Source organism: Elephas maximus, chromosome 11, assembly GCF_024166365.1.
Source record: "Elephas maximus indicus isolate mEleMax1 chromosome 11, mEleMax1 primary haplotype, whole genome shotgun sequence".
In the NCBI taxonomy this organism is placed as follows: domain Eukaryota; kingdom Metazoa; phylum Chordata; class Mammalia; order Proboscidea; family Elephantidae; genus Elephas; species Elephas maximus.
In genome coordinates this window covers 42,964,253-42,976,544 of record NC_064829.1, presented here as the reverse complement: position 1 = coordinate 42,976,544, position 12,292 = coordinate 42,964,253, and the positions used below count along the sequence as shown (strand labels likewise).

Here is a 12,292-nt window from a genome sequence, read left to right as displayed (position 1 = left end):
TGTCACACCAGACCAAGACAAAGCTCCTCACCACTTCATGGTCCAGGGGCTCTGGGTTTTGTTAAACAGAGGCTTCTCCACTGGCCCCTATTTTGACACAGGTACCATTTAAAAGATTCTGGCTTCGTTCCTCTTAGACATGATCTCACTTCAAAAGGAACTTCATATACAGTACTTCACAGATGTGACACTTTCTCTTCCTGGACTTTATGCTCCTTCTGTTTATTGGGAACAATCCTCCCTGGACTACCCCCCAACTCCTACTCATTCTCAGGGCATTTTTCCAGAAGCCTTGCCTGGTCCAAGGCTGGGTCAGTTGCTACTCCTTTAGGTCACAGCACTGATCACACTGCAGTGTCCTTGCCTCCTTGACTGCCCTTTCCATTAGACTATAGAGTATGTTTCATTTTCCATTGTATCCCTAGTACCTGGCAGACACCAATTTGTATTCTTTCTTCTCACTCCCAGTTTCTGGCCTGTACTGGGCTCAAAAAATAATTGGCGAGACCCTATTTCGTCTTTCTTGCTGCCCTGTCATTGTCCGTATTTGGGGGTAGTAAAATGTTTTCTGAGTTCCTGAGAGAGACAAAAAGTCCCTCATATAGTCCACATCATCCCAGCCCAGGCACAACGACAATCAGATGCAGTGACAAAGTCCGGGTCACAGTATCCTTTTCATGATGTTCTCATGGAAAGTGAGCTTTCAATATTATATTCCTATTTCCTGAGTATTCTTAATGGTAGTAGAAAAGCTAAAAGTAACGGCTCTCCCATCTATCATTCTCATCAGTCACAGAAAAAGCTTTTAAGGGTCAATTTTTATTAGCACTGGGAAGTGCTACACATAGAAATTTAGACTGATTGAAGACCTAGTAGTTTACAACCTTTATGGAACTTAGCTCTAAAGTCAATACTTTTGACTAACAAAGACAAGAATCTGACAAAAATATTTACAATAGTCATTGTATTCACAAGTTATTCTACAGTGTGGACTCTCTGATGGTGCATAAGGGCTGTTCCCTGCCTGAAAGTTTTCCCACATTCACTACATGTAAGTATAAGCTTCATTCCCAGAGTGGAGTCTCTGATGCTGAGTAAGGGCTGAGCTCCTTTTAAAAGCTTTGCCACATTCATTACACTGATAAGATTCCTTTCCACTGTGAATTCTCTGATGCCTGATGAGGTTTGAGCTCAAACTGAAGGCTTTTCCACATTCATTACATACATACGGTTTCTCACCAGTGTGAATTCTTTGATGTATAATCAGATCTGAATTTTGACTGAAGGCTTTGCCACATTCATTACACTGATAAGGTTCCTCTCCACTATGAATTCTCTGATGTCTGATGAGGTTTGAGCTCAAACTGAAGGCTTTTCCACATTCATTACATTTATAGGGTTTCTCACCAGTGTGAATTCTTTGATGTATGATCAGATATGAACTTTGACTGAATGCTTTGCCACATTCATTACATATACAAGCTTTCTCACCAGTATGGATTTTCTGATGTCTAATAAGGGCTGATCTCTGATTGAAGGCTTTCCCACATTCACTGCATTTGTATGCTTTCTCCCCACTATGAATTCTCTGATGAATAATAAGGTATGAGCTCAAACTAAAGGCTTTCCCACACTGGTTACACTTGTGGGGCTTTTCTCCAGTATGGATTCTTTGATGTTGCGTTAGAGTATAATGCTGTGTGAAGGTGTGCCCACATACATCACATCTGTAAGGTCTCTCTTCTGTATGAACTTTCTGATATGTTAAAGAGTTTGTACTTAGAATCATGCTTCTTTGAGGATTATCATGGCGGTCTCTCTTTCCTAGAGATTCATGTGTAAAGGCCATTTGCCTAAAACTGTCTCCTTGGGACGGAGATCTTAATTTCTCCCCTGTAGTACTTCTTTGCTGCCACTCTAAATGGTTTTCATGTTCACTAACTTCTTGAAATGAAGGCTCCGGGGGAAAGCCCTGTGGTTTTTCTCCCAAAATTTCCTCCTTTGTTGCTGACTCTTTGTTCTCACAATCTGAAATGATAAATAGCAACAGATTTTACATTTTTCCAGTCACTTTCAATACTCACCTTCTACTTGAGAGAAAACAGAAGCTTCTACCTACAAAGATGTCACTGTTCACATGTATTGTTTATCTTGCTGTACTAGGGTCCCTCCTTCATTCTAATGTTAAGGCCTCCATCTACACTTGAATTTTACCTTTTTCTGTTCCTCCAAGAGGTCAACTGATCATTACCAACTGCTTCTTTCCCATTATTTTTAAGCTCTTTGATTCTTGTTCATCAGCATTTAAAGTTCCTTGCCCACACATCTCCTTCAAGCAGCCTCACTCATTCCCATTCACAGTAGAGCTTCTTCAAAGGGTTGTCTGTACTCATCCCTATTCTGCAATGTTTCTGCCTTCCTCTGCTTTATTTCCACTGATGCTGTCCTCATCAAGGTCACTAGCATCATAGTTGTTCAATCTAATGGGTACTTCCCAGATCTTAGTTTCCTCTCTGCAGAACTTGCCTTTGGGGAACCTCACCTTCTTTCGAGAGATGTTCTCTTCCAGTAATATTGGCCTGATTTCTATGGCTGTTTCTTCTTAACATCCAGGCCCAGTCCCTCAAAAAGTAGTGTTCCTCAGGATTCTGTTCTGGGCTCTCATGAACCCACTCTACAAATGACCCGCTAAGCTTCAAATACTACTTACAAGGTAGTATTTTCCTACGTAGTCAACTCTATCCCAGCTCTACTGGGCTCTAAGTTCTCATATCCAACTGCTAACTGGGCATTTTATGAATATTCCACATCCACCAAAATGTCCCAAACTAAATACATCATAAGATGTATTTGTTTCCTCTTATAATTTCCTATTTACATGAATTGTTGTTGTTAGATGCCATCAAATTGATTCTGACTCATGGTGACCAGAGAACTGTGCTCCACTGGGTTTTTTGAAAGCAGGTCACCAGCCAGGCTTGTCTTTCAGTATGTCTCTGGGTGGGTCCGAACTGCCAATCTTTTGGCTAGTAATCCAGCACTTAACCGTTTGCACCATACAGGGGCTCCACTTACATGCATAGCACCACTCTTAACCACATGGTTAAAGACTGAAAACTGAGTGTCAGTTTCTAACTCCTCTCCCTCATCCTCCACTTTTAACAATCAGACTGCATTAAAATTTAAAAATTTAAATGCTGATGAACATGAATCAAATTTTATCTTCCTGGGGTGGAAGTATTCACTTTGGCTACCTGGATTGCAAAGGCTTGTTATAGGACTCCAGGAATCTACTTTTGCCTTCTTCAAATCCACTCTCTATTGTGTAGCTAAGTTCTAAAACATAAATCCAATCATGTCACTCCCTTGTGCCAAATCCTTCAATTGCACCCCACAGCACCCAGGAAACTGTACAAACTAATTATCATGACATGCAAGTTTTTACTACCTGGATCCCATTTTTTCTTTAGTTCATTTCTTACCACTCCTCCCCTACCAATATACCATTCAAGCCCAGGTGGATTGCCTGCAATTCCCAGAATGGCCTGTATTCTCTCACAGGACTGTGACCTCTGCTTGAGATAGTCCTCCTCCCTATTTACCTGGCTTTCTTTTTTTTTTTTTTTTTCTCCTACTGATACTACAGATCTTAGCTTAGATATCAATTCCTCCAGCAAGTGTTCCTAGAACTTCTAATACTGGGTTAGGTGCCATTTTATGTGCTGTCTTTCTTAGCACCTGTTGCTGTTAGTGTCGGTCAAATGAGCCCACAACTCATGGCAACCACTTGCACAACAGGATCAGACCATTGTGATCCATAGGGTTTTCACTGGCTGATATTTGGAAGATCTTCTTTGTCTGTCTTAGTGAGGAAGTTCTACTGAAACCTCTTCAGCATCATACCAACACACTGGCCTCCACTGACAGATGGGTGATGGCTTCCCTTGAGATGCACTGGCTGAGAATTGAACTCTGGTCTCCCACATGGAAGGTGAGAAGTCTACCGCTACCTAGTGCATACTTTTATTCTATAACTTACTACACTATATTGCAATGCTTTCTTGTTCATCTACCACCTACCCAGACCTGAAAGCTCCTCAAAGATAGGTTTCAGTGCCTAGCACAGAACCCAACATGTATTAGTACTCTAGTAAATTGTAAAACGAAGAAATGAACAAATAAGTGAATGAATGACAGGTAAAGTGACAAAAGAGTGCTGAATGCAATCTATGACAGTTGCTGGAAACAAAGCTGGTAAAGTGAGTACCTCTGGTCTAGAATAGTAAAAGTGATGATGCTCACATGTGACAAGCTTATGAAATGCAATTTCTCCCGCACCCTCAAAACCAGAGGTCTAATTAATTAAAGTTCCCAGATGAGTTTCTATTCCTCACCACTTCTGAGGGACAGGCAAGGTTCCCAGGATTTCAGCTGTGTCTTTAAAGGCTGGAGTTGGACATCTGTTGACTCTTGGGATGCTCCAAGAGATGTCAAATCCTTCCAGGGCACTGCTGGACCCTGTGGACTAGCTGGAACCTGAAGTCAATAAGATATGGTTACCTTAGTGAGAATATCCCTAGGAAACTGCTGAGTAAAAATCTCAGAGAAGAGTTCAGCAAGAGTACCACATGCTCCAGCCTGGAAACTCCTTCTCCCATAACACATCACAACTCCCTGTTCCCACCTGTTGCCTCGGATCATCGAACTCTCTCTCCAAATCCTCCAACAGGGTCACAGCTTCCTCGCCGCTTTTTGGACTCTGTTGCTGAACCCAGACCTGCAGCTCCTCAGGCAGGATGCTCAGGAACTGTTCCAACACCAGCAGTTCCAGGATCTGCTCCTTTGTGTGCAACTCTGGCATCAGCCACCGATAGCAAAGCTCGTGAAGTCGCCCCAGAGCCTCCCGCGGCCCAGGAGTCTCCTTGTAGCAAAACTTTCTGAATTGCTGGCGAAACATTTCTTGGCAGGCCTGGGCACTCCCATCCTGCTTAGATTTCTGACCCCAGGAAAGGCCCTCTTCTACTTTCACTACGATTAGTTCCTGTTCCTGAGGATCCTGAGTTACCAGGGTTGCAAGTGCTCTGGATTCCACAGCCATTCTAGGCTGAGGCAGCTTAGCAAAAAGTTTGCTACAACTGGGTTCTGTGCTTCACAGTTTCTTTAGTATTTCTTCTTTCAAAGGCTTTCCTGGAGGATACAAAAGCGTTGTTAAATTATATCAGTGACGAAATCTCTAAGAGCTCATAAATAAGTCAGATCAATCACTCCAGTAAGTTACTAAAAGGGAGTAGACTTGAGATTGTAACTAAATAACCAAATTAGAAACTAAAAATCAGTCATGTTATCCAGTGTCCCCCATTTTGTAGAACTCTGACCACTAACTTTAGAAGTAAATGGACACAATGTTAACATTAGCCACATAGGGAGAAAAGTATTTTCTTTTCAATTCTCTTTCAAGCCTTTCATTAAGGGGAAAACTCTTGGGTGCTAGTATGTCTTTTAACTTAAAACTTGCACAATTCCATTTTTCATAGACAAAGTACAGGCTTCAAACTTCTGAGGGCAAACAGTATCTAGGTAGAAATTAATAACACTGAATTTTAAATACCTTTAGTTCCTTTCTATGCATGGTAAGTGATGTTGATATTCATTTAAGGTAGTAATAGAACATCTTTTAAAATTCACATTAAACATGAGTTGATGTAAATAAAAATATTATTCAATATCTGCTAGTTGATCAAATTTGAGATTCATTGAATTCCTTCAATCAACACGGAGGCACTTACTTTTGGCTCTGTCCCTTGCCTGGGATATCAGGGTTCTTGCCCAGAAGATAAATGAGTCTTCAGAGAAATTAACCAGTAAGTGTTTGCTAAACGGTGTTCATAACATGTTAAATATCAAAAATAGAACATGTTATATATTATAAACAAGCACAACAGAAGTATAAATAACCTCAACCCTCAAAAAGCATAGAAGATACTGGGAGTAAAAATGTAAACGGTGAAACACAGCAACAAATAATTATATAGACGTGTGGTACAGAGCAAACATGATCTGATTTTAGGTTAGGGGAATATCGATAGGAGGGTATGCCCTTGAATGAGTCAGCAGGACAGATGAGTAAAATTTAACCCTAATATTACGGCTAACTTTAGCGACTGAGTATTTATGCCGCCAATGTGTGACCTCGCTTCTAATTTTAAACGCCCGGTTAAAGCACCGCGTTTGCAAAGTCGCGGGGGTAAAGAAGACCTGCGCCTTCTCCGGAAAACAGCGCACTGAGCGCCGGCGTCCTCTGCGTCCCCAAAACGCTGAGAGCCGCCTCCACGACAAAGAGCCGCGACCCCGAGGCCGGCCGATCAAGGCGCAGGGCTACTTCACCTGGCACCCACCGCCCCGGTAGAGCACCCTCCCCCTCCTCCCTCGCCTCGGAGCCCGCGTCCCTCACCGCAAAACCCTGAAGCCGTCACGAAACGAGCCACCGGCCCACAGCGCAGAGCCACAAAGACCGGAAGTGCGCGCCGCGACCTTCCGCTACGGCGCGTCGCTGTCGCTCCCTCCCCTGTCTCCGTCCGCCCCGCCCCTTGCTCACTGGCAGCCAATCATCGCCGTGAATTCTCTTCCCGCAGCCTGCAGGCTTTGACCGCTGGGCTGAGTGTCCCGGGTCTTTCTCTCCGAGGAGAGGCTGCAGGTCCCTGGAGGGCTGCGTTCCCCGCCTTGTCCGCTTCCTATCCTGGCCTGCACCCACAGCTCGTCCACTGGTCTCTTGGGCTTTTGTCACTCCCCGACTCATCCCGCCTTCAATTTTCTAAAAAAGCATTCGGATTTCCCTGTAATTCCAGTTCTTTCCCAGGATCTCCACAAAAGTAAACAGGTGGATGAACGGGCTGAACAAAAAGCAAATCACTTATACTGCGCTTCCCAGTGCTTGTCATTTGAGCCTTACAACAGCTCTATGCAGCTGGTATATTATCCCCATTTTACAGCTGTAAATGCTGTCCTAAATCAAGCAATTTGAAACGAAGAACAACAAAAAACTGGCAAAAACCTAAATTGCTTAGGAAAAAAGAAAAAAAACCCATTGTCGATTCCAACTCGGAGCGACGCTATAGGACAGAGAGAACTGCCCCACAGAGTTTTCAAGCAGCGCCTGGTGGATTCTAACTGTCGACCTTTTGGTTAGCAGCGGTAGTCCTTAACCACTATGCCACCAGGGTTTCCAAAAAAATTGCTCAGAGGAACACCAAAAATTAATGTAAACGAATATATTTATTGTGAGCATTTACTATTCGAACTGGGCAGCCTCACCTGGAAGGTGCTCCACAGAGGGAACTGGGAAAGCAGCGTATACAGGTGAGTGTTATGTTAATTTCTCAACAGAAAGCATCAAAGCCCAGGGCATGTTACAGAAACTGTCACTAAGGACGGGCTATACATTCTCAAACAGCCTGTAGTCAGACCCTGGAGTTTCTGCTTCTTGAAGCTGGCTGCGCATAGATAATTGTCCAAAAGAACCCAATGCCTAAGGCCACAAGATCTCTATTAAGCTGCTTACTAGGCTATTGTTTGACCCGAAGGTAACTTAAAGGAACCAGTTCCTACAAGGTTCAAAAGGACACCTATGGGTGGATGGCCTGGGTGAGTCCCCCCAGTTCCGTGAACCCAGAAATCTGGATTCCAGGAGAATCAAAACGATTTTGTGGAAACCAAAAACCAAGCCCTTTGTGGTGGAGTTGATTCAGACCCATGGTGACCCCATGTGTGGCAGGGTAGAACTGAGCTCCATAGGGTATTCTTGGCTGTAATCTTTATGGAAGCAGATCGCCAGGCCTTTTTTATGAGGCACTGATTGGTGTGTTCAAACAGCCAACATTTGTTAGTAACCATTGCTGTCGAGTTGATTCAGACTCATAGCAACCCTATAGGACACAGTAGAACTGCCCCACAGGGCTTCCAAGGAGTGGCCGGTGGATTCAAACTGCCAACTTTTTGGTTAGCAGACGTAGCTCTTAACTACCACACCATCAGGGTTTCCACTGTTTAGTTCAGGCTTTCTTAAATGGTGGCTGCCTTCCAAGAGAGCCAAGGAGAGAGATGCTAGCTCTCTTAAGGCTTAGGTCCAGAAATGGCACTGTATCACTTCTGCTGCATTCTATCGGTAGAAGTACCAGATTCAAGGGAAGGGGAAATAGACTCCGCTTTTTGATGGGAGAAGTAGCTTGAACATCCGGAGAAAGGAAGAAATTTTGCATTTGCAAGATTGTCTTTGCATCCAATCTGTAACACCTTGTTACATTGAGCAGCCTGCTGTTTAGGAGTGGAACTATGGAAAGAGAGAAGATAACTAAAATGTTTTCAGCTGCAGTAATGGAAAATCTTCCTCGTCGTCCTTACTGTGTAAGCCTTATTGTGCAGCTAGATGTGTGGGGGTGAGGCCATTTTTACCACCACCGCCAGCTGCTGTGCGGTTGACCCTGACTCATGGTTATAGCTTGTGTGTCAGAGTAGACCTGTGCTCCATAGGGTTTTCCATGGTCAAAGTAGACCATCAGGCCTTTCTTCTGAGGCACCTCTGGGTGGACTCAAACCTCCAACCTTTCAGTTTGTACACTAGGAGCTGCTGAGCACGTTAACTCTCTTCATCACCCAGGGTGAGCATTAGTATATATGAGACACTGGTAAGAAAAGCAGAGGATTCAAGTGAAATAAAAGAAATGCTCTCTCACATCACCGGATGCTGTAACTCCTAGTGTAACTGCATGAGGGCAGGGGCTTTGTTTTTCCATTTTCTCTCCAGTATGACCTAATATTGTACAATGATTTGGTGAATAAATGAATGAATACACACATACAAGACAGACTGTGCTAAAATTAATGGTAGTAGTATTTGAAGGAGTATTCAGGAAGGACGACTTTTAATAATATGCTTATACAATTGTATTCTATTATTACCATGATGTCACCAATTTAGCATTGTATTTTCGGAAATAGATAATAGATGTATTAACAGAACAAGACAATGCTTATGTATAGCATCCAAGACAGTAAACAAAGGCCTTAGTTACTAAGTTGTTTATCTTTCTTCAGTGTCAAAGAAAACCCTTGCGGATGCTCGTAAGTGTATTCTTGCAGTTATCATGCATGTTGTTGTTAGGTGTCGTCGAGTTAACTGTGACTTATAGTGACCCCATGTACAACAGATTGAAACACTGCCCGTTCATGAACTATCCTCACAATCATTGCTATGTTTTAGCCCATTGTTGCAGCCACTGTGTCAATTCATCTCCTTGAGGATCTTCCTCTTTTCTGCTGACCCCCTTTTCAAGCAAGCATGATGTCCTTCTCTGAGGACTGGTTCCTTTTGACAACATGTCCAAAGTATGTCATACAAAGTCACACCATCCTCATTTATAAGGAGTATTCTGGCTGGCCTTCTTCCAAGACAGATTTATTCATTCTTCTGGCAGTCCATGGTGTGTTTAATATTCTTTGCTAACACCATAATTCAAAGGCATTAATTATTCTTCAATCTTCCTTATTCATCGTCCAGCTTTTGTATGCACGTGAAGTGATTGATCAGGTGCACCTTAGTCCTCAAAGTGACATCCTTGCTTTTTAACACTTTAAAGAATTATTTTGTAGCAGATCTGCCCAATGCAATATGTTGTTTGATTTCTTGGCTGCTGCTTCCATGGGTGTTGATTCTGGAGCCAAGTAAAATGAAATCCTTGACAACTTAATATTTTCTCCATTTATCATAATGTTGGAAACCCTGGTGGCATAGTGGTGAAGAGCTACGGCTGCTAACTGAAAGGTCGGCAGTTTGAATTCACCAGGCGCTCCTTGGAAACTCTACGGGGCAGTTCTACTCTATAGAGTCGCTATGAGTCAGAATTCACTCAATGAAAACGAGTTTTTTTCTTATTCATTTTTATCATGATGTTACTTATTGGTCCAATTGGATGATTTTTGTTTTCTGTATGTTGAGGTGGAAACCCTCGTGGCTTAGTGGTTATGCGTTCGGCTCCTAACCAAAAGGTCTGCAGTTCAAATCCACCAGGCACTCCTTGGAAACCCTATGGGGCAGTTCTACCCTGTCCTATAGGGTCGCGATGAGTTGGAATCGACTGGACAGCAATGGTTTTTTTTTTTTTTTTTTTTAAATATGTTGTTAGATGCAAAAATCCTCAACAAAGTTCTAGCCAATAGAATTCAACAACATATCAAAAAAATAATCACCACGACCAAGTGGGATTTATACCAGCTTTGCAAGGTTGGTTCAATATTAGAAAAACCATTAATGTAATCCACCATATAAATAAAACAAAAGACAAAAACCACATGATCTTATCAATTGATGCAGAATAGGCATTTGACAAAGTTCAACACCCATTCATGATAAAAACTCTCAGCAAAATAGGAATTGAAGGAAAATTCCTCAACATAAATAAAGGGCATCTATACAAAGCCAACAGCCAACATCGTTCTAAAGGGAGAGAGCCTGAAAGCATTTCCCTTGAGAACGGGGACCAGACAAGGATGCCCTTTATCACCGCTCTTATTCAACATTGTGCGAAAGGTCCTAGCCAGAGCAATTAGGCTAGACAAAGAAATAAAGGGCATCCAGATTGGCAAGGAAGAAGTAAAATTATCTCTATTTGCAGATGACATGATCTTATACACAGAAAACCCTAAGGAATCCTCCAGAAAACTAGTGAAACTAATAGAAGAGTTCGGCAGAGTTTCAGGTTACAAGATAAATATACAAAAATCACTTGGATTCCTCTACATCAACAAAAAGAACATCGAAGAGGAAATCACCAAATCAATACCGTCACAGTAGCCCCCAAGAAGATAAAATACTTAGGAATAAATCTTACCAAAGATGTAAAAGATCTGTACAAAGAAAACTACAAAGTACTAGTGCAAGAAACTAAAAAAGACCAACATAAGTGGAAAAACATACCTTCCTCATAGATAGGAAGACTTAACATAGTAAAAATGTCTATTCTACCAAAAGCCATCTACATATACAGTGCAATTCCGATCCAAACTCCAATGACATTTTTTAATGTGATGGAGAAACAAATCACCAACTTCATATGCAAGGGAAAGAAAGCCCGGAGAAGTAAAGTGTTACTAAAAAAGAAGAACAAAGTGGGAGGCCTCACTCTACCTGATTTTAGAACATATTATACAGCCACAGTAGTCAAAACAGCCTGGTACTGGTACAACAACAGGCACATAGACCAATGGAACAGAATTGAGAACCCAGATATAAATCCATCCACATATGAGCAGCTGATATTTGACAAAGGCCCAGTGTCAGTTAACTGGGGAAAAGATAGTCTTTTTAACAAATGGTGCTGGCATAACTGGATATCCATTTGCAGAAAAATGAAACAGGACCCATACCTCACACCATGCATAAAAACTAACTCCAAGTGGTTCAAAGACCTAAACATAAAGACTAAAATGATAAAGATCATGGAAGAAAAAATAGGGACAACCCTAGGAGCCCTCATACAAGGCATAAACAGAATACAAAACATTACTAAAAACGACAAAGAAAAACCAGATAACTGGGAGCTCCTAAAAATCAAACACCTATGCTCATCTAAAGACTTCACCAAAAGAGTAAAAAGACCACCTACAGATTGGGAAAAAATTTTCAGCTATGACATCTCCGACCAGCGCCTGATCTCTAAAATCTGTATGATTCTGTTAAAACTCAACCACAAAAAGACTAACAACCCAATTAAAAATTGGGCAAAGGATATGAACACGCACTTCTCTAAAGAAGATATTCAGGTGGCTAACAGATACATGAGAAAATGCTCTCGATCATTAGCCATTAGAGAAATGCAAATTAAAACTACGATGAGATTCTGTCTCACTCCAACAAGGCTGGCATTAATCCAAAAAACACAAAATAATAAATGTTGGAGAGGCTGCGGAGAGATTGGAACTCTTATGCACTGCTGGTGGGAATGTAAAATGGTACAACCACTTTGGAGATCCATCTGGCGTTTCCTTAAAAAGTTAGAAATAGAACTACCATACAACCCAGAAATCCCACCCCTCGGAATATATCCTAGAGAAATAAGAGCCTTTACACGAACAGATATATGCACACCCATGTTTATTGCAGCACTGTTTACAATAGTAAAACCTGGAAGCATGCAAGGTGTCCATCAAGGGATGAATGGATAGATAAATTATGGTATATTCACATAATGGAATACTACGTATTGATAAAGAACAGTGATGAATCTGTGAAACATTTCAT

General features: G+C 41.9%; 1 protein-coding gene across 1 annotated transcript; it reads right to left on the bottom strand.

Moving 5' to 3' along the window:
* Positions 1-946: 946 nt before the first annotated feature.
* LOC126086347 (zinc finger protein 397-like) lies at positions 947-6,405 on the bottom strand. Its single transcript, XM_049902532.1, has 4 exons — positions 5,787-6,405; positions 4,685-5,187; positions 4,395-4,536; positions 947-2,028 (listed from the first exon to the last, which is right to left on the bottom strand). The coding sequence occupies exons 2-4, from the start codon at positions 5,096-5,098 to the stop codon at positions 1,046-1,048; spliced, it is 1,539 nt and encodes a 512-aa protein (XP_049758489.1). The 5' UTR covers positions 5,099-5,187; positions 5,787-6,405; the 3' UTR covers positions 947-1,045.
* Positions 6,406-12,292: the final 5,887 nt, after the last annotated feature.

Bases quoted from the DNA above. Each gene is read 5' to 3' on its own strand.
- LOC126086347 (XM_049902532.1), bottom strand. From the start codon at position 5,098: ATGGCTGTGGAATCCAGAGCACTTGCAACCCTGGTAACTCAGGATCCT. The intron at 4,537-4,684 runs GTGGGAACAGGG...TATTGACTTCAG, and splicing joins TCGATGATCCGAGGCAACAG to GTTCCAGCTAGTCCACAGGG. The intron at 2,029-4,394 runs GTGAGGAATAGA...TTATCATTTCAG, and splicing joins TTGCCTGTCCCTCAGAAGTG to ATTGTGAGAACAAAGAGTCA.